Below are 26,277 nucleotides of genomic sequence, written 5' to 3'. Positions count from 1 at the left end.
AGTGGGAGAAAGGGCCCTAACCCATGTGACCTATGGAAGACAGGACAACACAGAGTATAGGGCCAGGTGCCCTTCCCTATAGTGTCCCCTAGGAACAGATAGAGGATGAGTGTTACAGGTAAATATGAACAGTCAGCTGACAAGCAGAGACTCGGGACAGCACGTGCCACTGATTCTGAGGAATCTAGAGTCCTGCAGAGAGCCATCCCACACTCTTCAATGTCCTGCCTAAGAGTAATAGCAAGTGCACTGGTGTCCTTGGGGCCCGCACCCACATACTGTCCACTCCACTGTGGTCCAAGTGGAAAGGTCAGTCCTGAACAGGGCATTATAGAGCCTTGGGAGGTGAGAAGCTATGCATGACAGGGACATGAGCTGGCGTCCTCAAGCAGAGGGACTTGACAGGCCTGTAGCTCTTCCTTAAATAAGGAGCATTTCCAACCCAACAAGGACTGTTTCTAGGATAGCAGAGCTGAATGCTGGCAACCCCTTCTCTCTACCCCCAGAGGGGTGGCCAGCCATCCTTTTCTTTCCCACAGCAGGACATCAGCCATCGCACCCCCGGGTAGGACAGAAGAAAGACAGAGAATGCATACACACACATACATCCCCCTGCAAAATTCCAGCCCATGCACAACCAGACTTTGCTGCTCGTCAGTGCAGCGACCCTGCAACGGGCCTTGCTTCTTACACCTATATAATGGGCATAAAGACAGCTTGCCCCTAGCTGACCCACACTGGGTGCAAGCACTGCATGGCACAGCATTCATGTGCATCATCCTTTCTCCCTCAGAAAAGTACTCCTCTAACAAAGGAAAAAGATGGGGCACTACCTGGAACAAGAGGGGCCCTAGGCACACCAAGGCCCCAAGAATCCTGCTCAGATTGGCCTGTCCTGTTCCAGAGAAATGGAATTTTGTGGAAGGAGTCTTAATCTCTCGGGGATTCTTAATGGCCTTCTGTGCCCATGGCAGGAGATGGGTGCCCCTGAGTCTTGGGACTTCTTGTCCCCCATGGAAACGTGGAACTTCTAAGGAAGTCCCTGCTTCTGTACACAGGGAATGAGTCAGGTCAGCTCTTCTCTCTGCTGGCTATCTGAAAAACTGCAGACAGTTTAGGGGATGTGCTGAAAAAAGTCACACATCACACTCCCTGTTCATTCATTCCATATTCAGGGAGGCTACTTGGTACCAGATGCCACAATAGGACAGGAGGCACAGGCTGCATCCATGCAAATTCTCCCCTACTTCCCTTGATTCTACTAGGATCAGAGTCTTCCCCATGTGCCACCCTTTGTCAGGGTTCTTCTGGCTAATTGCCCAATCCCTATTTGTTCAGGGAGGCCAGCTGAGTGCTGGAGAAGCCTGATATGAACCACTATCCACTCCTGAGCACAGCTATAGGTGCTAGGCACAAGCTATACCCTATATGTCTGCCATATCCCTTTTAGGCTCACTGCAAGCAGGGTCCATGTTCAGGTTCCTTCCTCTGTTCAGGTTTCCCAGAAGACCCCAGGATATGCTCTGCCTACAGTGGCCACAGTCATGAATCAGGCTCCGCTCAGACTCAGCCTGATCTGTCACTCTACAGACAGGCCATGGGGCCCAGGACAGCTCACTGTATCACCCTGGGGCTGCTGCCCTGCTCTTTGCACACCCAGCCCTGGATATGCTTCATCCTGGCTCAGGATGAGCCAGGCACAGTACCTCTTACACCCCGACTTCTTGTCCCTAGTCTGCAGATACCTCAGAGCTTGGCACAGGCTGCCCCCAAGGCTCTCAGAATATGAATTGCATGTATTGTAGTGACATTGGGGCAGGCTCTTCACCCCAGAGGAAGAGTCTGAGAGCCTTAGGGGCACAGGTGCCCTAATTAGGGTAGGACAGAACTGAAGAAGCCCAGCCTCTGTAGACCTGACACCCTGAGCAGCTGAGCTGAGTCTAGCCCTGGCAGGACCCTGACAGTTACAGCTACCTCCTCCCCATGAAGTCAGCACCATCAAGCCATTCTGTTAAATTTATGGAGACTAACAAATAACCCCCACTGTTCTTTCACCACCAAACAACATAGAAGCATCGGCAGAGAAGTGTTCTGATATTTCAAATGTCTCTGCTCCCAGATAATAGCATAGTTTAGGAAATAGTGAAGAGTGTCATCGAAATAAAATTAACTCCTTATGCTTTCTAGAAATTATAAGAACAATTTAAATAACCGCTATTTACTGGATTTTTCTAATACTATTGAAGGGTAATATGAGTAAAAGTAAAATACATATAAAAATATTAAAAAAATAAAAACTAAAAACAAGTACACACAGTTAATAACTGATTTGCCATCTGCTAGTTTCCCAGCCTGCAACGCCCTCCTGTGGCCAAACTCTGAGATCATGGACTTGGTTCTGCCCTGAGCTAAACCTGCGCCTGGCAACCAGGACAGACCACCACTGGAGAGGAGTTGGGGACAGACAGCGGTGATCCCGTCTCACACTCACCCTGCCCTCTCCTGAGCGGGCTCTTCCTGTGGTCCCAGAGAGCCCTCCCCATCCTGAGCACACAGTTGTCCCGGCCTGGAAAGCCTTCTTCTTGCTGCCCAGGAGGCAGACACATATCCATGTGGTACACTAGGCACCTCACCAAGGTTCCCAGAGCCCGGGGCAGGGCGTCAGCACTCCGCCAATGCTCTTGGAAGGAAAGAAGGCTGAGCGAGGGACAGAATGAGTGAAGGAGGCAAAAAGCCATCACTGGCCATTCCTCAGAATTCCTACTTCATGGTTCTCCTCTTGTCAGTTGCTTCCCTAAGGGAAGCTTAAAATCCCTGTCCACAAATATATATCTGAAATATGTGCTTAAAATACAAATGTATATATGATATACTTTTAAGTTGTTTAAAAACTGTAATCAGTGCAATTCTGTACTCCGATAGCATCAGCCGACCATATTAACATTTATTAAAATTCGCTATTTTGGACTATAATGAAAATCTGAAAATTTTTTAAAAGCACAAGTAATGGAGATTATTTTCTATAATAACCTGTCACTTGGAAACAAGTGAAAAATTGAATGAAAAACAACTACATGCAAGTTGGAGAACTCCTCTGCTAGTCATTTTGGATCAAGAAGCCACTAAAACCAACATGCAGCTCAGAAATCTGGAAATGGAAAAAGAAACACATGTTAAGCAGAAAAATAGAAATGATATCAAAATAAATTAAAATGTATCAGCCTTTGCAGTACATTGAGCTTCATGGAGATAGGGCCAAGGCATGTGAGAGCTGGATGGTCAATGGGTGACTCTGTGCCTCGCTGAAGAAAAATAACTAAACATGGGCAAAGGAGATCCTAAGAAACCGAGAGGCAGAATGTCATCATATGCATTCTTTGTGCAAACTCGTCGGGAGGAGCCCAAGAAGCACCCAGCTGCTTCAGTCAACTTCTCAGAGTTTTCTAAGAAGTGCTCAGAGAGGTGGAAGACCATGTCTGCTAAAGAGAAAGGAAAATCTGAAGATACGGCAGAAGCGGACAAGGCCCGTTATGAAAGAGAAATGAAAACCTACATCCCTCCTAAAGGGGAAACAAAGAAGTTCAAGGATCCCAATGCACCAAGAGGCCTCCTTCGGCCTTTTTCTTGTTCTGTTCTAAGAATCGCCCCCAAATCAAAGGAGAACATCCCGGCCTATCCATTGGTGACGTTGCAAAGAAGCTGGGGGAGATGTGGAATAACACTGCTGCGGATGACAAGCAGCCTGATGAAAAGAAGGCTGCAAAGCTGAAGGAAAAATACGAAAAGGATATTGCTGCAGACGGAGCTGAAGGAAAGCCTGATGCAGTGAAAAAGGGAGTCGTCAAGGCTGAAAAAAAGCAAGAAAAAGAAGAGGAGGAAGGGGAGGAAGACAGAGGGGATGAAGATGAGGAAGAAGAAGAAGATGATGATAAGTTGGTTTGAATGCAGTTTTTTTTCTTGTCTATAAAGCATTTAACCTGCCTGTACACAACTCCTTTTAAAGAATAAAATTGAAATGTAAGGCCATGTAAGATTTATTTTTAAACTGTACACTTTTTTTTTTCTTTTGTGTAGTTAACACACTACTGAATGTGTCTTTAGATAGCCCTGTCCTGGTGGTATTTTCAATAGCCACTAACCTTGCCTGGTACAGTATGGGGGTTGTAAATTGGCATGGAAATTTAAAGCAGGTGCTTGTTGGTGCACAGCACAAATTACTTATGTATGGGGATGGTAGTTTTTTCATCGTCAGTTGTCTCTGATGCAGCTTATATGAAATAATTGTTGTTAACTGAATACCACTCTGTAATTGCAAAAAAAAAAAAAAGTTGCAGCTGTTTTGTTGACATTCTGAATGCTTCTGAGTAAATACCATTTTTTATTTAAAAACAAAGTCTTAGAAACTCTGAAAGCTTTGATGTAAAAAAATCCAAGAGATAATTACAAAGTATTTCTTTCTCTCTCTTTTTTTTTTTCAAGAGTGAGGCAGAAATATGTGATAGAACATGAGAATAAATAAAAAACCAAAGACAGAAGAAAGTAAGGTAGGGACAGGGTCAGCTGAGGTGTCAGCCTCTGGGGGTTGCCATGGGCCTTCCCTCAGCCCAGGGTTGAAAATAGAACAAACTGTAGACGACCTACTCACATCAAAAGGCCTCCACCCCACCCCACTTCCTGTCAAGAAAAGGAGGGACATGGGTACCATGGTGGGATGGCCTGGATGGAAAGGCAAAGGCCCCAGAGGTGGAGGGCAGTGCCAGAGGCTGATGAGGCAGCCAGGAAAGAAAAGGGGGTGATCCCTGCTCTTCTCAGAGGGGCCTCTGGGAAGCTGCAGAGCGCAGGGTTGCCCCTCCTGGTGGAGAACTCTCACAGCTCAGAACTATAGGAGAGGCTGGGTCCCAGGACCTTACACCTCTGGGCACAGTCCCATTGAGCAGCAGGGCCCTGGCCCAGTGTATGTGTGTGTTGGTCGGGATGTGGAGGTGTGTGCCATCCCAGTGGAGTGGAGGGAGAGCCAGCTGGCTCACTGGCTCACACCCTTGGTTCCCATCCTACCCCAAGACTGGGTCTGCTCTTTACTGAGTGGGTGGTCTTCCGAAGCGCCCTCTCCTGCCTGAGCGTCAGTTTCCCCCTTGTCATTTAGTGATGATAATGGCCTCTATGAAAGGGAAATTCCCGTCTTCTTAGGCTGCTGTGGTTGTCTTAGCATCTGCAACCTCAGCTTGTGAAGGAGGCGTCACCTTCCAGCCAGCCCCAGTGTCCCAGGGCCTTTCCACGCGAGCGCCTGAAAACACTCCAGAGGTCGTCGCCTGCACATTCCCAGGTCTTGGCTCACCTCTGCCTTCCAGGAACCCGCAGACCAGCTGCCTCAGCCTGAGAGGGAGGGGCTGCATGGCTTCCCCTCAGCCCACCCCAGGACGTTCCCCAAAGCTGAGTCCTGGCCACACGGGCTGCTTGTTGGAACCAGATGGGTCCACCTGCTCTGACCAAGCCTCCAGGACTGCATCCTCAGGGCCACTGCAGGGATGATCTGATTAAAAAGCATCAACCGTGTATTCCCCTCACAATTAGAGGCATGTGAATGAGAAATGTGCACCCATGTTAAGGTTTACCTCACTCTGAAGACCAAGCCTCTCACTCACTCCACAGTCCAGCCACTTATCCCACCATCTGACAAATGCTGCCTGAGTAGCCGCCTCGCAGCAGCCCCACCAGACACTCTGCAAGGGGTGCAGGAGCATGTGGCCCAGGCAAGGGCTAAGGGCAGCCGTGCCTGTGACCAAGAGGGCATGCACTGAAGCCTGAGGAGCCACCATCCAGGTGCCTTTGGTCACACTCTTAACCCTCTCAAGGCCTCAATGTCCCCACGTGTAAAATGTGTTTCCTGAGAGCACCTACCTCAGCGGGACGTGGCGAGGAGTGAACACAGCAGTGACGTGACTAACATGGCAGCTGGAGGATGAGCCCTTGAGGTATATGCTCTGCGTGGACAGGAATGGAGGCCCCCAGGCTGGGTGACATGGAGGCGAGGACACCAACCGTGCTGGGGAGGGGTCAGGTAATGCTACACGGGGGGGGGGGGGGGTTGTCTCTGGGATTGTGAAGACAAAAACTAAGCATAGGGTAGTTGCTCCTTGAGTTTTTATTCACTGCTCTAGCAAGAACTATTAGCAAATAAAAGCTTTATTTTCATATAAACAATGTTGACCAAAAAAAAAAAGACTTCATTCCTCTAGAGTCCAGGGGTAGGGAAAGTATCAACTCCCATGTTTTCACTTTGGATATTGTCCAAGGTAGAGGAATCAGCAACCTGCAAACTTGTCCCTCCCTCTGCAGGAAGGATCATAAGGCTTCCTAGGTAACCAGGTGACATGCAGAGGACTAGAGTTTTATCATTGTAAACAGGCTCTAAGGTTGTCATCTACCCTGAAGAGTTTCCTTTCCCCTGAGGCAAACAGAAAGCCAAGGTCTTTGTGCTGCAGGCCAAGGCCCGGTTACAGGCTGCCTGCCCTCCAGAGACTTTCTGGGCCACCTCTCCCAGCCAGAACCAGCACCGTGTGCCCTGGAAAAAAGCCAAGGCCCCATGTTCTCCTGGGGCCATGGAGGCTGCTACCTGAGCCTATGGCTCCTAGAGCTTGAGAAAAAGCAGAGATGCTGCTGTTTGAGGCTGAGGACAAGGTGGGGTGGGTGGTGGGGCCATGGATGGACAGACAGGGCAGTATACACCTTCCACAACCTTGGCAGACCAAGGGCCACTCAGGCCCTCCAGGGACAGACTTGTCCCCACAAAGTGACTTGGCAAAGGCAGAATTTCCTCATGCTATCTCAGGCAACTTGTCCACCATGAGGTGGCCTACTTAACATTAGCATCTGGGCCTTAGGGCTGGACTCTCTGGAAGAGATATCTGAGGGCCCCCTACCTGCTCACCCCTTACTCCAACAGCATTCTGAAGGCCACAAAGGGGGCAAAGGCAGAGAATGATTTCAGATACCTATGCTAGGACAAGTTGCTGCTTCTACCCCAGGAAGCCCACGTGGGACTGGACTAGACTTAGACCACTTACACAAGAGGCCCGAAATCCCAAGTCCCAAGTGTCTGAGTGGTCACATGACTGGGATTATAAGGCTGCCTCTCAATTCCAGACTCTAGCCCAGGCTGATGGGCCAGGGGACCCAGCTCACCCTGAGCCATCTTCTGGGACAAATGAGGCAAATGAAATAGTCCTTTGGGTCTCTCTTGCCTTTGTAGACATTGTCTAGGGCTCAAGAAGAGCCAGTGGATTAATCCATTAATTCCCGGTAACCCCAGGCCTTCGGGGCAGAGTCCATGGCCTGGCGGCAATCTGCTGAGTCATTGCTCAGATCGGTGCCTGGCATGAGACAGGGCTAATACAAACTGAGAGAAAGCGTCTCACTTCCCATCTAGGCCCTGACACACATGGCTCTGGGACCTCTGAAAGTTATCTAAGTTCTCTATGTCTTGGTTTCCCCCATTTGTAAACGGGGTGATAAAAGATGCTGCATTATCATGTTGCAGTGAAGAAAAAGTGAGATCAGTGGTTGGCTGGGTCCATCACATGTTGTAGACACTTAGGAGACATCAGCCCCTATTCTTACCCCTGCCAGATGCCCAGCCTGAGAGGGGCCTTCTGAAGCCCCCAGCTCAGGGGTGCTGGCCACAGCTGTGCAAAGGAATCCCAGTGGCCCAAGCCCACAGGGAACCCTGAGGTCTGTGAGATGCGCTGACCTCACCTTGGCACACAAAGGCGGGGGGGGAAGAGCTGGTCAGGGTCCAGGCTGCACAGGGAGGTGAGTGAGGGGATTCACTCTGGACAGGGGTGCTTTTCTCACAAAATCAACATTGCCTTGGTCTGAGGGAAAGGCAGGGAGACATCATGAAGACCTTCACAGGGAGCTCTGCCCCTCAGCACCAGGAAGCCATTTGCCTCTAGCCTTTCATGGTGATGGCAGGTCAGGACTGAGTTAGAGGGGCCTGGGTTTGCCCCAGGAGTGGTGGGTGGGGAGAGCAGTCAGCAGTCAGGGCTCTGGAGATCTGAGCTTTGGGATCCTGGGGAAGAGGAATGCAGCCACCAGTTGCCTCTGGGATGGGGCCAGCCCAGCTCCCACCAACCCTAAAACACAAGCTTCTTGGGAATCTCCCACGGGAACTCGCTTCTTCCAAAATGGCCATAGCATGCTGTCTTCTGGTAGATGGGCTTCTTCAAATCCAAATCCCTGCATGTCCAGCAGAAGAAAAGGCCATTTTTAAATGGGACAGGAGCAGAATTTCTCCGTCTGGAGTCAGGGACTCCTCCTCCTGTGGATCTCACATGCATACACCCCATCTGTACCACACCAAAGTTGTGTTTTCTAGCTTAGGAAACAGAAGCTCAGAGATCAGGGGCCAGGACTGGAACTCCAGCCCTCTGGTGCCTTTCTCCTCCCTACTCCACTGAACTGGCCCAGACCAATGTCCATACCGCCCAGCTCCAGAGAACTGGACTGAACTCCATCCACGGATGGCACAAGAAACAAGCATGTGGGAATAGGCTTGCCAGCCCACCTCCCAGCCATTTGGTCACCTCACTGTTTTCCTAAGATCTGTAACCCCAACACAAATGCCCCTAGCTGCTCAGAGATGGCCCCACTGCCATCAGTATGTGCTGGGCCAGCCGGAACCTTGTGCAGACTCCATTAGCCTGAAAAGCAGATGTCCTGCACAGTGGTGTGCCCTGCACTGTGCCAAGAGCTTGAGATCCCTCTTGTTCTGAGAGGCTGAAGCATCCTTCTTTCTGCTCCCCTTTCAGCTGACCTGAACATCTAGGGAGGGAGCAGGCCCCACATAACAGCAGCTTGGGGGTGCTGTTACCTGACAATGACGCCTGGCCGAAGGTCGAAGTTCTTATTCACCACATCCAGCAGCTCTCGCTCTGTCTTCTGAGAGGTTCCATAGGTGAAGATGGAAATGGACAGTGGCTCCGCCACACCGATGGCATAGGACACCTTCCAGAAAAGAGCGGGGTCAGGGACTGAAGCTGCTGTGCAGGGTCTGTCCCTCACGGGGCCTTGCTATCTTCAGGAAGGGGCAGCAGGGACCACTCGTCTCTTTCCCAACACGCTTGCCCTCAATTTGTCTGCCTAGAAACCCTCGCTGTCTCCAGGGAGGACAGTTCTTGCTGATGCCCCTCTCCCTGGAGACTCCTGTTTTCCCTCCTTTGTTTTCAGAGCGCTACAGAGCCCAGTGCAATCCCAGAGCTACGACCTTCGGCAAAGCATGTGACTCTCCCACCAGGCCAAAATCTCCGCAGCTGGGACAGGAAGGTGGGGTCAGAAGTGAGGGGCCTACCTGGACAAGCACTCTCCGGCAGAGCCCTGCTTTCACCAGGGACTTGGCCACCCAGCGGGCAGCGTACGCTGCAGAGCGGTCCACCTTGGTGTAGTCCTTCCCAGAGAAGGCCCCACCACCATGAGCCCCCCAGCCACCATAGGTGTCCACGATAATCTTACGACCAGTGACACCTGCATCCCCCTGCAAAGGGAAAGAGATAAAGAGCAGATGAGAAACAGAGCCCTCACATGGCTGGAGAGGGCTGCAGCCCAAGGATGCTCTGAAGCTGCCACAGGCATTTTCCAAAGACCCCTTAGCTGGGAGCCATCCGGGAACCCTGGGCTCCAATTCCACTTCAGACACTGACTAGATGTAGAAATCAGATAACCTGTCAAAGCTTCATTAGAAAGTTCTGGGGTCATAGCTGTTGCTGATGCCTTTGTGGTTTAGACCATCGTAATGGAGAGACCAACTGCAGGCAGGAATGATAAACGCAGCCCTGGTTGTTGCCTGTGGCTGGTGTCCCCAGCAAACACTGCTGCCCATTTCCCGAGTGCACTCTGCAACATCAGCCAACAGTGATACCTTTAAAATGGCAGGGGCACTGTGTGAAACGAGTTAGGGGCAGCCTGTATACTCCACCCTTCTACCCACTCATTCATTCATTCATTTATTGAGACAGAGTCTCACTCTGTCACCAGGGTAGAGTGCCATGGCATTATAGCTCATAGTAATATAGCTCAAACTCTTGGGCTTAAGCAATCTTTTTGCCTTATCCTCCCAAGTAGCTGGGACTACAAGCACCCTCCAGTTTTTCTATTTTTAGTAGAGACAGGGTCTCGCTCTTGCTCAGGCTGGTCTCAAACTCCTGGGCTCAAGTGATCCACCAGCCTCAGCCTTCAGGAGTGCTAGGATTATAGGCGTGAGCCACCAAGCCTCTATCCTGCCTTTCAGAAATCCATGGTTCATACCAGTATGTCTGGGCTTTGAGAAGTTCTACAAGAAAAAAACAGGAAGCTTTCTTTTCTACCCTTTGTTTCTACACTAGAAGTGCTTGTAAAACCCAAGGATGGGGCTCAATTTCATGTTGACGTGTCTGTAGCTAAGGTCCCTGGGTGGTGGGCTGCAGCCCCTCAGGGGTACTCTGCCAATCTCCACCTCCTCACACCTGGGCCACAGGAGGGAGGAACAGCAGGTGACCTCATCTAAAACACCCTGCCCCACTGGGTGCCCACAGAGCCATAGGCAGCCTCCTGGAAACAGTCAGCCACAAGCACACACGGCCGTGGTGAGCGAGCACCTGGGCGGGGTAAAGCAGTGCGGCTGCAGAGTGGGAGGCTGAAGCAGGAGGGCCAGGTAGTGCTGAGTGGGAGAGTCCTAGGGACAAGTCTCCCATTCCTCATGGACTGACAGACACAGCACAGGCCCGCACAGAGAGTGCACTGAACGTGTGGAGACCAGAATTCACAGACTGCACATTTACTCCATGGCCAGACCTGGCCAAGCCACTCAAAGCTATCTTTGTGGTCTCTGTGTTCTGAGATATGAGCACCCCCAGTAACAAGGACAAATCAGGGCTTCGTTCAGAGACAAGGACGCACCTGGGGACCGCCAATGACAAAGCGCCCACTGGGCTGCAGGTGGTAGATGGTGTTTTTGTCTAGGTACTTGGCCGGCACCACAGCCCTGATCACCTGCTCCTTCAGGGCCGTGCGCATCTCCTCCAGCGGGATGTCCTCGTTGTGCTGCACGGAGATGACAATGGTGTGGATGCGCACGGGGATGACCGCACCGTTGTCCTGCGTGTACTGCACCGTCACCTGTCCATCAGAATGCAGGGGCGACACTGAGCAGCGGAGGCTGAGTGCGGGGCATAACCTTGCCAGGCACAGATGCCTAGGAGGCAGGCAGGGCTCCTAGGAAACCCGGGGGGCCTCCTGTGTCAGGCCTTTGGCAAGTTAATCTGATACATTCTCACATCTGAAAAACTGCCCAGTGCTGTGGGAAGACAGGGCATATGGCGCAGCCATTCCCACACTGGACCACAGTTAGCACTGCTTGGAGACTTGAGTTTCCTCTTGACTTAGGACACTCTGGGCTCCTCTTATAGGAATCCAAGCCACATATCTTTGGCAGGTGCAGGGATGCCTTGATGTTGGCCCATGGAGCTTAAGACTGGGCTCTGTTTGTTGGCACCCAGAAGCCTCTGAGATAGAAGGGGAGGAGCCTAGAGATGGCTCCAGCATCTTCATGGGAGGAACTCTGGGAGGGTATTGTGGCAGCAGCTTTGTCTGAAATAGGGACAGGTTGAGGGGGACCTCAGCTTGGGGGGCTGAATTAGAGAGAGCAGTAAGCTCTGGACTGCCAGCCTCTGGGTGTTTTTCTGTAAGGAAAGAAGAGCAGAGTGCACCTGAGGGCAGAAGCCTGCCTGCAACACCCTAGCAGATCAGGCTGTGGGCACAAAGCTAATATTCACATTTGCCACCATGTGCCCATTCTGTGCATTGTCATTAATATGTAAGATGTCACAGGGGTGGAGGCATGATTACCGCCACCTCACGAATGAGAAAAAGAAAACTGTGAAACAACTTGTCTGAAATTACACAGCCAGTTAGTGAAATGCCAACCCAAGGATCTGTGTCCCTCTCACTACACACAGATGACCCTGTTCTTCTCCATAGACCCTGTCCTTCACTGACATGTCCTGGGTTGCAGAGTAAGAGGGATGGAGGTGGTGAGGGCTGGAGGTGAGAATGGGGAAAGAAGGTAAGAACTTACAGGTAAGAACTTAAACACCTTGGTCAAGTTCACACAGCCAGAAGAGCCAGGGACTGATTTGGAGCTGTGTGTCCTGGCAGATGGGGCTCTGCCCAGCAGAATGTGACTATTCAAGACCCTGAAGGATATGCTGACCATAGGCCTGATACTGCCAAAGGTAGTGGGACCCCTGAGAGCAGAGCCCAGAGGATTTGGGGGATATATGGTACTGCAGAGATGGTGGTGGTGGGGATGCAGGCCAGTGGGCACAGGACCACTCCCCACCCCAGAGCCTGGACAGAACCTCGGGGCAGCACATAGTACCTCCCAGACTGTGCCTGTAGCAGGGTCTCTGCCTGCCCAGGGATGCTCAGACATCTGTCAAACACTGTATCTGTATCGAACTCACACCCTGTGCCCTGTCTTGCCCAAAGGGCAACAAGGTGGGGTCCATAAGAAGCAAGGTAAAAAGCCCTGGCCGTGTGATGCCTGACCTAGTGACACAAGGAAGTTAAGAGTGTGCACAAACAGGCCCTGAAAGCAGAAGCTGAGGTCAGAGGGTAGGGGGTCCCCAGGACGGAAGGCCCCCAGGCCAGCCACATGGGGCCTCGGGAGAAGGCTCGTGCCCTGAGGGGCTGTGCAGGCCTATCCACTCTGACAAACCCCACACAGTGGCCTTGTAGGACCACAGAACAGGGTGGTAGAGCAAAGGGCTCCGAGCACTGCTCTTATCTCATTGTGTCAGCAAGATGTGGGGAAAAACACAGCATGGAAAACACAACTCTGACCAGGTACAAAAATAGCCACCTGCACTGCCAGCCGATTCTCAGTATCAGCAGCAAGAATTTGTTCAGGTGGAAAGACTCATCCTGTTCACAGTCAACATTCTAGTGAGATGGTGAAAATCCTTTACCAACAGGGCGGAGAGAAGACCAAGACTCTGTGCTGGTCCAGCGCCCCTCACTGAGGGGGTATTGGGAGGGCATAGGGGACCACACCAGCCCACCAGCTCTGTCCACACACCCACACCCTCTCCGGCTGGAGCTGAACCACAGCCTGCCCGTGTCAGGGGGGTGGGGCAGATTTTGCTGTCCGTGCTGCCATGTTTAAGACAATTCCTCACAGGAAGGGACCCTAAGAGAACCACCCACCCTTTCCTCTCTCACTGCCTCCCTGACTGGGAAACCTGCTATTTCATACGTAAGGAGAGGGAAGGAGGTCTTTCCTGTTCTGGGCGGCCTGACGAGGGCCTCTTCCATTTCTTACTCCCAGTCAGCCCTGTGACTCCCTCACATCACTGTTCTAGGATTTCCTTTTCTGTGAATCTCCTCATTTTTCATCCCAGCACTGTTCCCATTCTGAGAGCATGATAACCCACCTATGTCAGCTGCCTTTCTGCACAACCTCAGAGGACACCTAAGGAGGCTGATGGCCCCACTTCCCGCTTTGGGGTTCTCTTTGAGCCATGCCTCAGGTGTGCCCCGTGTACGGCCTGACTCTGGGGCAAGAAGGTTCTCATCTCTGTGCAACTCGGGGAGTAGGCGGAGCCACATGCACCAGTCTGAGTATCAAACCGCATGTGCCAAGTTCCAAGTGCAGGACAAAAGGAGGTGCTGTCTGGTGGGGACTGGGGAAGCATCTGAGAGCTGATGACAACTCTGCTGATCACTCTGGACAGGTGAGGACCAGAGAAGGAGCCCAAGCAAGGAGAGAGGCAGGAGCCCAGAAGCAAAGCACTAAGAAACAAGAGAACCCGAGTGAAGTGATGTAGATGGAGCAAGTGCGGGGGGGAGAGAAGGCAGAAGGAAGTAAAGTTGGAAACCCATCGAAGGCTTTGAATGTCAGAATACCAAGTGGATTTCACCTCTCTGCCTTCACAGGGAGCAGAAAGCTGTTAAAAATACTGAACAGATATTAGGACATTAAAAAGTAAAGCCTGAAGAGAGTTAACTAGAGTTTCCAGGCAGGGAGAACCTTTGGGAGGGCAAAGCACTAGTTCTGGCCTAGCTGGGCTGGAGCAAGAGGAGCGCTTGACAGGACAGACACGGGCCCGGGTAGGGTGGAAAGAGATGTGTTGAGCAGGACTGGGGAAGGGTGGCACTCCAGCTCCTTCTCCAGCTGAGTGAAGGAGGCTTCAGCAGGCTCTCCTACAGCAGGCTCTTCTACAGCCCTCTCATGCCCAGGTGGGCATCCAGGGCTGAATGTAGGCGTTTGCAGGGTGAGTGAGAAATGGAGCTATTGAGTTAGACTAGCAAAGTAGAAGATTTGGTAGCTAAGTGTGCAAAGGTGATAATGGGGTCCACAAAGGTGGCTAGAGGGAGAGCCACACTCGTTCAGGAAGAGGTACAGGGACCTGGGAGTCATGCTGGAGTGTGGAAGAGAAGCCAGGCAGGAAGCCACAAGCATGGGGCCATCAGGGTTAAGCCAGGGGGTGGGAGGGCCGGCAGGAGGCCTTCACCTGCTCTAGCACTTGCATCACCCTGGACCTTCGAATACAGACCTGGGGGACAGTTTCAACACAGCAAGGGGCAGAGAGGTCAGGGCCCATGGGGTTGGAGCTGGAAACAGCAAAGGTAAAGCCGTTTTACGAGAAACAAAGATAAGAAAAAGGGCCACAGGGAGACACAAACAGCAGAGACAGTCCGTTCCAGGTGCAGAGCTCTGGGAACAGGGGAAGGCACTGAGCAAAAGCCTGAAGCCGGCTAAGAAGTCTGTGGCAGGATCTGAGGACTCATCAATATCAATGTATGTTAACAAGACAAAGAAGAAACCCCCCAAACTAGAATTGTTCTTTCAATCATTTCTGTATTCCCATAATTTTTTATAATAAAATGTGGGGTGGGCATCCAGGGCTGAAAAAAAAATTTTTTTTTATGTCACCCTCAGTAGAGTGCTGTGGCATCACAGCTCACGGCAACCTCCAGCTCTTGGGCTTAGGTGATTCTCTTGCCTCAGCCTCTCAAGTAGCTGGGACTACAGATGCCCGCCACAATGCCTGGCTATTTTTTGGTTATAGTTGTCATTGTTGTTTGGCAGGCCCAGGCTGGATTCGAACCCGCCAGCTCCAGTGTAGGTGGCTGGCACCCTAGCCACTGAGCTACAGGCACTGAGCCCAGGGCTGAAAAATTTTAAGTAAATAGTTCTTTTCAAAAGTGACAATTCCTTGAGGGCCCAGATTGAACATTTTGGTCTCAAAAATGATAGAAGTAAGAGGACTTGGGGTTGCTTAAAGGTTCTGCCTAGAGCTCTCCAGAAGGTAATTTGGCAGCTCACCTGAGTCTTCGAGTCAGGCCTCAGCCAGGGCAGGACGCCAGAGCGTCTCAGCTCCGCCATGTGGGCATTGAGCTTGTGCGCAAGGATGATGGTGAGGGGCATGCACTCCTCCGTCTCGTCCGTGGCATAGCCAAACATCAAACCCTGTGGAGGGGCAGAGAGGAGGCTGAGCAGCATGTGTCCACGACCAACAGGACAACAGCTTTCTACAAATCTAAAATTCCCCTGGTGCCTCAGTGTTTATGAGGTGCCCCCACTGGGCACTTGCTGTGGGGAGGAGGACACTCTCAATGGGAGAGACAAGCCCAAATTGGACATTAGCGACCGCAGCCTTCCTTAGCATGGAGATGAAGCGGGGTGTTCGACCCATTCCAGGCTTTCACACCAGGATGAGGAGCTATCCCCCCATGGTGCAATTAACCCATCACTCAGAAACTTCTCCACTAACTCCTCAACAGCTCTGAGCCAGATCACCCTGGAGGGAAGTGCCCTCATGGTCCCTGCACACAGTGCCTCGTTACCTGGTCTCCTGCACCAACATCTTCTTCTCTTCTGTCCAGATGGACACCCTGGGCGATATCCAGGGACTGTTGCTCCAAAGCCACCAGCACATTGCAGGTCTTGAAGTCAAAACCTAGGTGGAAGGGAAAGTAAGGCCATATGGGGACACATGTCAGACAGGTGGGCCTGTGAGTTTCGCAGGGGACTGCTCAGCTCCTGACATGGTATCTGGTGTCAGGGTAGGTGGTCTCTAACCAGCTGGGACCTGTCTAGGCCTGCAGCTGGGGCCCAGGATGGGGGAGGTCCATGTCCTTCCCACACTATCATGTGGGACTCTTGGTCAATGAAAGTTCTCCATGGTACATTTTTACTATACAATACTCAATCAGACTACAGTTTAAAAACTATATCTAACATAGAACTGCGGCATTAGAAATGAGGTGACATCAGGGCTTCTCTAACTGAAGAGCAGGTGGATAACTCACAGCTCTGCCCCTTAGGCTCTCCCTGAGAAGTCTCCCAGAACCCACTACAATGGGTTCAATTTGAAAATCACTACACACCGAGTAAAAATCAAGGGCCCCCCAACACTGTCATCCAGAAGCCCACCTCTGTGCCTAACCCATGTGTTAGACATCATGGACAAATACTGTGCATGCGAACTATACCGAGAAAATCCCAGAGCTGCAGGGCTCTCTGATGTGAGATGTGCACAGGGTCTGGGGCAAATTGAAAAGCCATATGTCTGGGGCCAAGCTCCCTGCCTCACCGCATTTGCAAAGCTGAGGCACGGAGGTAGGGGGCTGCCCCCTGATCCCAGCATGCTGGGCTCTGGTTCAGGGAAGTCTGGGATAACAGCAGCCCTGACAGCCCCTTGAGAATGCCACTGTGCTCAGAGGGCACATTCTCCCTCCCAGCTCAGCTGCAGGGACCATGAAATTGAGGGGCTAAATACATAAATGCCCTCACCACAAGGTCAAGTACAGTAACAAGCCCCCACTGCCATCCTCTTCCCAGTCCATGCCCTTATGCACACTGCCAGACTGGGCTTACAGAGAAAGCACAGGCAGACCCCATCTACTGTTCATGGATATATGAGCATCAGGTGGTGATCCACTGCCCAAGACTACCCCTGAAACTCTCCAATTTGACACAGCCCTTGCCCCCTGAACTCCTTTAGCTGACTTAAACTTGGGTTTAGCCTTAAGTAGGAGATACCCTTCCACCTCAACTGGGTCTCTCTGTCTAGAATGTTCTTCCTCTGGCTCCCCCACCCTACATTAGCTGTGAGTGTCCTTGGACCCTCTGCAGTTCACTGTACGCAAAGCCACAGATTCACCCAGGTAGCTCACATTGCATCATGTGAGTCCAGATAGTCACTCCGCTATCCCCAGGAGCATCAGGTCACCTTTGCCCTTTACACCTCCTTATTCCCCCAGTGAATGTTTTTGAATTTGCAAATCAATGAACAGTCTTTAGAGAACTGCCAAAAGGTTATCTTGTTCTGTGTTAAACATTCCACATTTCACCTTATCACTTTCCATCTAAAAAACAAATCTTCCTAGGGCTCAAAATCAAGCATGGGCTCCAAGTGATTTGGAAAAACAGAACTTAGGAGACCAAGAAGAGAGGCGCAGGGCTTGGAATGGGCACTGAGCCCAGCTACTCTGCAGCCAAGAGCTGTAAGCAGCGGCTGGTTCAAGGCCTTGCTAAGGCCATCACTACCCCTGACAGTCCACCTGGCATAGGTACACTGGGAAACTCACCACTGAGTCCCTCTTAGCCAGGGCTCGGCTCACTCACCTCTACCTTTCTAGGGGACATGACCTCCTGGAAAATTTCCCTGCTACCTAATGCAGAATAAGGTTTGCTCTTGACTAAGATCTAAATGTACATAAACAAACTGGCTTTACCCAGCAGAACGGGGAAGCCGCCATGTGGAAACATGTCAGGAAGCTGCTACCCTGGGACAATGTGTCTCCCTTTGCGAACACCCTCACATCCTGATGGGAGGAATTAACCCGCTCTCACTGCTTCTCTTCCCCAAGATTCTTTTTTTTTTTCTCTTTCTCTCTCTCTCTTTTTTAAATTAAATCATAGCTGTGTACATTAATGCAATCATGGGGCACCACGCACTGGTTTTATATACAGTTTGAAATATTTTCATCAAACTGGTTAAGATAGCCTTCCTGACATTTTCTCAGTTCTTATATTCTACATTTAGTAAGTTTCACACGTACCCTTGTAAGACGCACCATAGGTGTGGTCCCACCAATTACCCTCTCTCCACCCATCCTCTCCCCCCCATAATTCTTGACACACAGCCCCTTCCACCCCCAGCCCTACAAAAAAAACCACTTTCATGCACTCACATGACATTGATTGATCAAGATTGCTTTGGGCCAGTCAGGTGGTGGCCAGATTGGGCTGTGTGTGTCTATGCTCTCATGCTGTGAGGGACCCTCTCTCTTATAAAAGTGGGGCATCTCTCCTATCCTGAAGCACAAGGATGCCCCACGTCACCCTAAACAGCCAACCAGTGACACAGGCAGAAATGAGCACCTTCAAATAGCTGTGTTTCTGTTGGTGCATTTGGGTTACAGGTTTAAGTCCAGGAAGGTTGATCTGGGTGAGGTCCTTTTTGCAATTGCATCAGGCCACTACATCTCTTATGGCAATTTTAGGGAATTAGGAGAGAGCCAACAGAGACCCAAAGGAATTTTTCTTTAAAAATTGGAATTGTTGGCCAGGTGCAGTGACTCACAACTATAATCCCAGCACTCTAGGAGGCTGAGGTGGGTGGATTGCTTGAGCTCGGGAGTTCAAGACCAGCCTGAGAAAGAGTGGGACTCCATATCTACTTAAAATAGAAAAATTAGCCAGGCATTGTGGCAGGTGCCTATAGCCCCAGTTACTCAGGAGGCTTGAGGCAAGAGGATCACCTGAGTCTAAGAGTTTGAGATTGCTGTGAGCTATGATGCCACAGCACTCTACTAAAAAAAAAAATAATAATACGAATAATAATAATATGGAATTGTTTGAATATTTAATACTAGAAGCCAACACAGAACTTTTAAGAATTGCGTGTTAGCCTCCCACCCAGGAAGCCAGTGTGGATAAAGGGTGCCTGAAACTGCCATGGAATATCACTGCATGTAGGCCCTCAGCACCTGGCCCTCGTACCCTGTCTCCTCTGATGCCCCTCAGGGCCATGCTGTTCCCAGCCTGCCCAGTCTTAGATCGCAGTGCCTCTCCTCAGTCCCCTGCGAGGGCCTATGCCCCTTCCCTGGGTTGTGGCACCACACTGCCTGGTGCTGGTGCTGGCCTGGACCAGCCTGTCCCCTTCTCCTGCTTTCAGCACCAGCTCTGTCTTTTTCCGTGTCTATAATGGGAAGCAGCACAATGTAGTGGAAAGCACAGGTGCCCCAAGCCTGGCAGCCACTTACTCCATGTGGAAACATGTCGGGAAGCTGCTACCCCGGGACAATGTGTCTCCCTCTGCGAACACCCGCACATCCTTATACAAATGGTTGACTTCTTTAAAGCCTCCATTTCCTCATCTGCAAAGGGAGTGTTTCAGAGTTTCTGAAATGATTAGGACAACACACACCAAGGGACTAGCACCTGTGCCTGGCAGGGAACACGTTCCCAGCAGAAGGCAGTGCCCTTTGTTCAGTGCCTCTCTCTTCCAAAGCACCAAGAAAGCAAGAGCTAAACAAGCCCAGCTAATGACAGATGGGTATATGCTGCATCAACAGGGCACTGTCACCTGCTTGCCATACTTTTGCCAGAGCCTGGACCCCTGGAACCTGACAGCTGGGTCCAGGAAGACTGAAAGCCTCAGGTTTAACTCAGCATTGTGGGGCCTTTTCAGCAGAGACCATCGTGTATTTGAGATGTGGATCCTGCCCTCACCCTTGGCAGAGTCGTCATAGCCGATGTTCTTGATGGTGTCCCTCACCACGCGCTGGTAGTCCACCATGGCCCGAGAGGTGATCTCGCCACACAGCAGCACCATGCCTGTCTTACACACGGTCTCTGAAAGGGAAGGGGGCAGAGTCAGCGGCCCAGGGCCAGCAAAGGGAAGCTCAATACTAGACCTTCCATGGTGCCGGTGAAAAGGCACAAAGGGGCCTTACAAGGAATAGGCACCAGAAAGAAAATAAGAATGCCAAAAAAAGATTAACTGCCAGCACCATGCTCTGAGCACCTGCAAACGCTGCCCTGGAAGGGATCAGTCACATGTGAGTTCTGTGCAGAGCGCTTACTGCTGTGTGATCCTGGACAACTATTTAACCTTGACCTTGGTTTCCTCAACTATTCAATGATGATAGTAAGACTGTTGTATGTGTTAAAATGAGGCAATGGTGGTATGTAGCTGTCAGAAAGAATGTAGTCAGTGCGTGTGAGCACCCCGCCATACACACACAGAGCCAAAACTGCCCTGCAGGCTTCAGGGAGTGAGACCCTGACTGAAGGATCAAGGCAGGCCCAACTTCTCTGCAGATATTTATAAAGAGAAGATGTCAGGGTGATGTCTACCCTCAGAGGGGCATGGGTCCCTGTAGTATTGGGCATAGGGACTAGAATGCCACGAGAGAAGGAAGGATGAGTCTGTGCAGTGGATAGGACATGGAACTAACAGAGGAGAGCAGGGCGCTGGTCTCTGCACTGGGACAACCACACCCATGGCCTGGGTCAGGCCCTGATGCAGGGAGCACAGTGATCCTGTGTGTAAAGTGAATAGGCTGGACCTGACCACCCCCAGGTTCCTCCAAGGATTTTCTGTCGAAGCACTTATCCTGCAAATAAAGGTGAAGATCTTTAACCTGTGTGAAGGTCTCCAGAAAACAATGAATGATGCGGATATGAAAGATAGGGCTTCCATGCTTTTGTTCAACAATAATGTCCCTTAGGAAAGCTATTGGTTTATTTAAAAACAATTGGTGAAGATGCTGCCCTCCAGGTGCTATTAAGTAGGAGGCATAAGTTATTTTAAAACTTGAACCATTCCAAAAACTAGGAAAGTATTCAAGGGAAGAGGCCAGACATCTGTGCAGCTATCACATCTGTACGGCACACGACCACCTAGGTAGCTACACTTGCATCAAGCTCTTCTAGCCCGTCTGGAAGAGTCAGCTGTGAACTCTGAAAGGGCCTCTGGATCCCAGTGAGATTAAGCATCAGAGAAGACACATGCTAATCCAACCCTCTGCTGTTTATAGTTACTAAGACATTCAATGCCAAAGTCTTACCAAAATCAATTACCAATTTGTTTTGTGCTTAGAAATAGTTTCCTCCCCTATTATTACATAGGAGAGGTCGCATAATCAAGAAACCTACTGTAGACCAAAGGACACAGCTCTATAGTCTCACTCCTACTATTAACTTCTCAGCCCAGTCCATGTACATCTCTGGCAGGAAAGGATCAGGTGTTTCTTACCACAGGCCACCTTGGCATTGGGGTCTTGCTTGAGATGGGCATCCAGCACTGCGTCACTGATCTGGTCACAGATCTTATCTAGACAAGAACAAACACGGGTGAGAATCACACAAATATGAGGTACAACAAACTTTTATTTCTTCCCAGTCCTGCCTAATTTTGGATGATGTGTATTATATAAAGTCATAGAATTCCCTAAAAAAGAAAAGACGTACCTTTCAAAACCAGCTCTTCTAAGAAGAGTCTAAAGCAATTAGCAAACACAATTGCACATACACATTCTTCTAAAATAGTGGTTCTCAACCTTCCTAAGGCCCACCTTGTTACCAATTGAACAAAGGGGTCGCAACCCACAGGTTGAGAACCACTGTTCTAAAACGTTTCTCATGCCTTGTCACATTCCCTTTAATCCAGACATTTAGAAAAGTCCTAGAAATAGAAAATTTTAAAAGCTAGTAACATCTGTAAGAGTAGGTGCCAGAATGTAACATCAGATGGGAAAAGCAGTTGCATCACACTGCAGGTTCCATGAGGTGCATGTATAACACACCACACCCAAACCCAGAATGGGAGAACCCCTGCACATCACTGCTGCTTTGCAAAACATTTCCATAAGTAGCACCTTGGATTCTCCCCTCCAACATCAATGTCACTCAACCACCTGAAAACCAGATGTCCTAACAGCTGTGTTTGACCTTTTCAGTCAAGGAGTGACTGACCAGGGTTCAGCATGAGCTGGGATTTGATCTTTTTCTTCAATTATTTGTCTTAAAGACCCTACATGGCCTAGCATATGGTAGTGTAGAAAAATCCACTCTTGCTATGGTGTTGTATAAACCATCAATGCTCACCAATTAAGAAATAAAAGTGACCTTGGGCGGCGCCTGTGGCTCAGTGAGTAGGGCCCCGGCCCCATATGCCGAGGGTGGCGGGTTCAAACCCAGCCCTGGCCAAACTGCAACAAAAAAATAGCCGGACGTTGTGGCCGGCGCCTGTAGTCCCAGCTGCTCGGGAGGCTGAGGCAAGAGAATCGCGTAAGCCCAAGAGTTAGAGGTTGCTGTGAGCCGTGTGACGCCACGGCACTCTACCCGAGGGCAGTACAGTGAGACTCTGTCTCTACAAAAAAAAAAAAAAAAAAAAGTGACCTCAATATATATCTCATCTCACCTAGTGTTCAAGATACTCAATCTTCTCTCTCAAGATTAATATGTTTTTAAGTGAATAAGCCAGATTCATAATCAAGCCATTTGGATCTCAAAAGCCGATATTAAGTTCTGTAATTAAAGGTATTCGTTAGCCTGCCATTAAAGGTGAACTCTCTAATCTTTCATTCAGGAACTCCTAGTAAACACATGTTTGAGCTTTTTTATCCGTCCTCCTGCCAGTGACAGATCCTGATGGTATTTCTAGGTTTGTCTGAGCCCACAGCCTCTGAAAACCCCTACCGACGAAGGCTTCTGCTGATAAAATATCCCACAATAAATAAATGCTGGACCCATCAGGATTTCCAGAAGCTTACTCACATACTGATCTTGGGTATCTCTGCTTGTTTAAGGACAGATCCTGCCCCCACTCTGCATGGAGAAATGCAACAGTGACTAGGGTTAAAGCCAGAGTCCAAAAAGGGCATCGAGATAGCACCACAAACTAAGACAATGCCTCCAGGGTTCCTTTCTGAACTGTTTTTTTTTTTTTTTTTTAAGTCTTTCAAAGTTTCTATCAATATCACTCCATAGGCTTAAGATACATGACAGTTGGTTTTCTTGGAAGTTTAAAAAATATCACTAACTTTATCATTCTGGAGGAAAGGAATTCAATGGGAGGATAAGCAGAAAGTCCATGAGCCTTAGAGGAAACTGACTTACCTGGGCAGTTCATTTACAGTGGCAAATGAAGGAGGGATCAGACCAGTAGATGGGTCTTGATTAAGTAGACAAAGTGATCACTTGCTTGGTTGGAATTTTCATTCTCAGACAGCTGAGCACATTGCTACTATGTACAATGTGCCCTTCTTGGCACCATTGGACACTGTATGCCAAAGAACCCACTTCCACCAGGTGGAGTAAATCTTTCTCCTAATCTATATGTGACTTCCTAAGTCATAGAGCTAACCAGCAATGTATCTGAGATTACAAATACAGTAAAGCTAGAAACTTTATCTATAAAGTTATACACAATGAAAGAGGCTATTTATACTGCATAGAACTAAGTCACATACAAAACTGAATTTAACTCAAGGTTTCTCAACAGCTATACTATTGACATTTTGGGCCATAAAATTCTTTGTTGTGGACTGTCTTGTGTATTAGAGGCTGTTTAGCAGTGTGCCCAGCCACCGGATGCACCTTCCCCATCCTCCATAGTTGTGACAACTAAAAATGTCTCCAGATGTCACAAAACACTCTTGGAGAAAGCAGCAAAACAGCCCCCAGCTGCAGCCCACTGGCTGAAACATGTGGAGTACTGCACTGAGGTGTCCAAAGCCAAGTGACAGGCAGGAAAGTTAAATATCTTTAAGAAAGAACAAAAACAAGGAAGATGGGAAAAGTAGACTCGGTAAGTCATTAAGCACTTCAAATACATGAATTTTAACTTAAATGTTAAACGTAAATCTATATGTCTGTCCCCCAAGGTTCTTCAGGAACAGTGTTTTCAAAGTGTGGTTCCCACACCTGCAGCACCAACGTCTCTGGGAACTTATGAACAATTCAAATTCTCAAGTCTCTCCCAAGCCCTACTTAATCGGAAGCTCTGGGGCTGAGGTCCAGCATTCTGTATTTCAGCAAGCTCTTTGGGTGACTCCGATGCATCTGAGGCTCTGAATGCGTGGCTCTAGTCCTCACTGTCAACAAGGAAGCCTCTCTCACTTTATCATTCCAAAGTCTACCTGCTTCAATGCCTGGATTTTCTTCCTCTTCAGAGGGTCATCTCTATGTACTTCTCTCAGATAATATAGCGGAGAACCCCAGCACCTAGAGATCTATCTCAGCACCTAACATGGTGCTGAATCATTTCATCTTTCTTTTTTTTTGAGACAGAATCTTACTCTGTCACCCTAGGTAGAATGCTGTGAAGTCATCATAGCTCACAGCAAACTCTTGAGCACAAGAGATCCTCTTGCCTCACTCTTCTGAGTAGCTGGGACTACAGGTGCCCATCGCCATGGGCACCCATAGAGATAGGGTCTTGCTCTTACTTAGGCTGGTCTTGAATACCTGAGCTCAGGAGATCCACTCGCCTCGGTCTCCCAGAGTGCTAGAATTATAGGTTTGAGCCACCGGCGCTAGCCGGGCCTTCATTTCTACTCTGTATATACCAAACTCAGTGACTGCTTGGCCTTGTTTGAGGAATATTCTCTGTTGATCTAAGTCGATCACTAATGATAACTCTTTACTCAAAAAAAAAAAAAAAAGTCTATATGTCTACAAGTTAAGATCTGATGATACTTTTTATATATACCCTACTCTGCTCGTGGTGAGCATGATGAGAGACTGTCTATAAAATTACTCCACACTGTTTCTCTAGAGATGCCTAATAGTAACTAACACACATTGCTCTTAGAAGACCTCTAGGAAAAATGACTCCCTTGGATACAAAGTTAGAGTTAGATGGGAGGAATTAGTTCCAGTGTTCCATTGCACAGTAGGGGGACTATTGTTATTGATAACACATCATATATTTTAAAAGGGCGAGAAGAGAAGCTTTTGAGTGTTCTCACCACAAAGAATTGATAAATGTCTGAAGTGCTGGATTTGCTAATTATCTGGCTCTGATCACTGCACACTGTATACATATATCAGAACATCACACTGTACCCCATGAGTATGTACAATGATGTTTATGTGTTGGTTAAAAATGTTTTTAAAAGAGACTCCCTCAGTATAGACTGGGAAGGACAGATTTGCCAGACAGCCCAGGACAACTACTTACCTGGGTGTCCCTCTCCCACAGACTCTGACGTGAACATGAAGGCTCCCTCATCACTTAGAGAATGATCGCACAGGCCATCCACTGGTCCATTCATCTTCCCACACTTCTCAACTCACGCTTCTTCCAGGTAACAAGGTTAATGCTGCGACTTGGCCTGAGTTTATTCTTCAAGCCCAACAGGCTTGCCTTTGGCAGAGCCACCAGGATCGCTTCTCCCTAAGTGTCTGTGTGCACGTGAGAGTAAGGTGAGGATGGGTGAGGAGGGAGGGAATGGAGAGAACACAGATGTGTCATTCCCTCCAGCTGGTCAGAGCTTGCTCCTGGGTGACTCCTATATATGGAAAAGTGAAAGTGCCTGAATAATCATGTGAGAAACTTGGAGGAGTCCATTTCCTGGGAGGGGAGTCTTTTTACCTTGAGGAATTTCAGTTGTTAGCTCTGGTTTTTCAAACCCTAAGCATCCAGTCAATGCAAGGTAAAGAAGCCTGCGTAGACTGTGCAGAACTGAAGCTCCTTTGGGACTCGCTTTCAACTGTCCAGCTAATCTCTGAATTGCTCCAGGAGTAACAACCCACTTTGGAGAGTAGGGGTCTGTGGTTACTCAGAGATACAAGCAGGCAGGGAGAAACTCTTTCCCAGAGATAGGGTTTAGATCGCAACACTGTGTGGCTATGCTGTTGGGTGGTCCCCCGCGTCTTATCTGGATTGGACTCTTCCCCTCCCACCTTCTCAGGGCAGAGCGGGAGCACACACCTGTGTTCTGAGCCAGCTGTGACTTACAGGACAGATTCATTTCAGAGGAAAAGCTATTGAGTCCACTTGCTTCTGCTAACAGCAATCAGCTCAACTGTCAACTCCTCTAAAAGGCTGGCAGGCATTTTAACAAGCAAGATGTTTAAAAAGTATCTGGGCAAGTTACAGAGAATAATGATTTTTGTGGGGGGGGGTGTTTTTTTATTTTTCAAAAAGATCTTTGAGAGACAGACTTATCACAGAGAAATGATCAGAGTACAGTTTCCCAAAGTCTCCTGATGATAAATTAAAC

The 26,277-nt window shown here is 49.4% G+C and overlaps 1 protein-coding gene and 1 pseudogene across 1 annotated transcript; one reads left to right on the top strand and one right to left on the bottom strand.

The window, feature by feature from the left end:
• The first annotated feature begins 3,322 nt into the window (after positions 1-3,322).
• LOC128581054 (high mobility group protein B1-like) lies at positions 3,323-3,942 on the top strand (annotated as a pseudogene).
• A 2,167-nt stretch (positions 3,943-6,109) lies between these two features.
• MAT1A (methionine adenosyltransferase 1A) lies at positions 6,110-25,562 on the bottom strand. The gene is made up of 9 exons (XM_053584725.1): positions 25,233-25,562; positions 21,303-21,380; positions 19,775-19,897; positions 15,880-15,992; positions 15,359-15,502; positions 10,930-11,148; positions 9,347-9,529; positions 8,870-9,003; positions 6,110-8,235 (listed from the first exon to the last, which is right to left on the bottom strand). The coding sequence occupies exons 1-9, from the start codon at positions 25,324-25,326 to the stop codon at positions 8,133-8,135; spliced, it is 1,191 nt and encodes a 396-aa protein (XP_053440700.1). The 5' UTR covers positions 25,327-25,562; the 3' UTR covers positions 6,110-8,132.
• Positions 25,563-26,277: the final 715 nt, after the last annotated feature.

The sequence above is a fragment of the Nycticebus coucang genome, chromosome 3 (genome assembly GCF_027406575.1).
Source record: "Nycticebus coucang isolate mNycCou1 chromosome 3, mNycCou1.pri, whole genome shotgun sequence".
Classification (NCBI taxonomy): Eukaryota; Metazoa; Chordata; class Mammalia; order Primates; family Lorisidae; genus Nycticebus; species Nycticebus coucang.
Note: the sequence above shows the minus strand (reverse complement) of the source record. Positions and strands in the feature narration are given on the sequence as shown.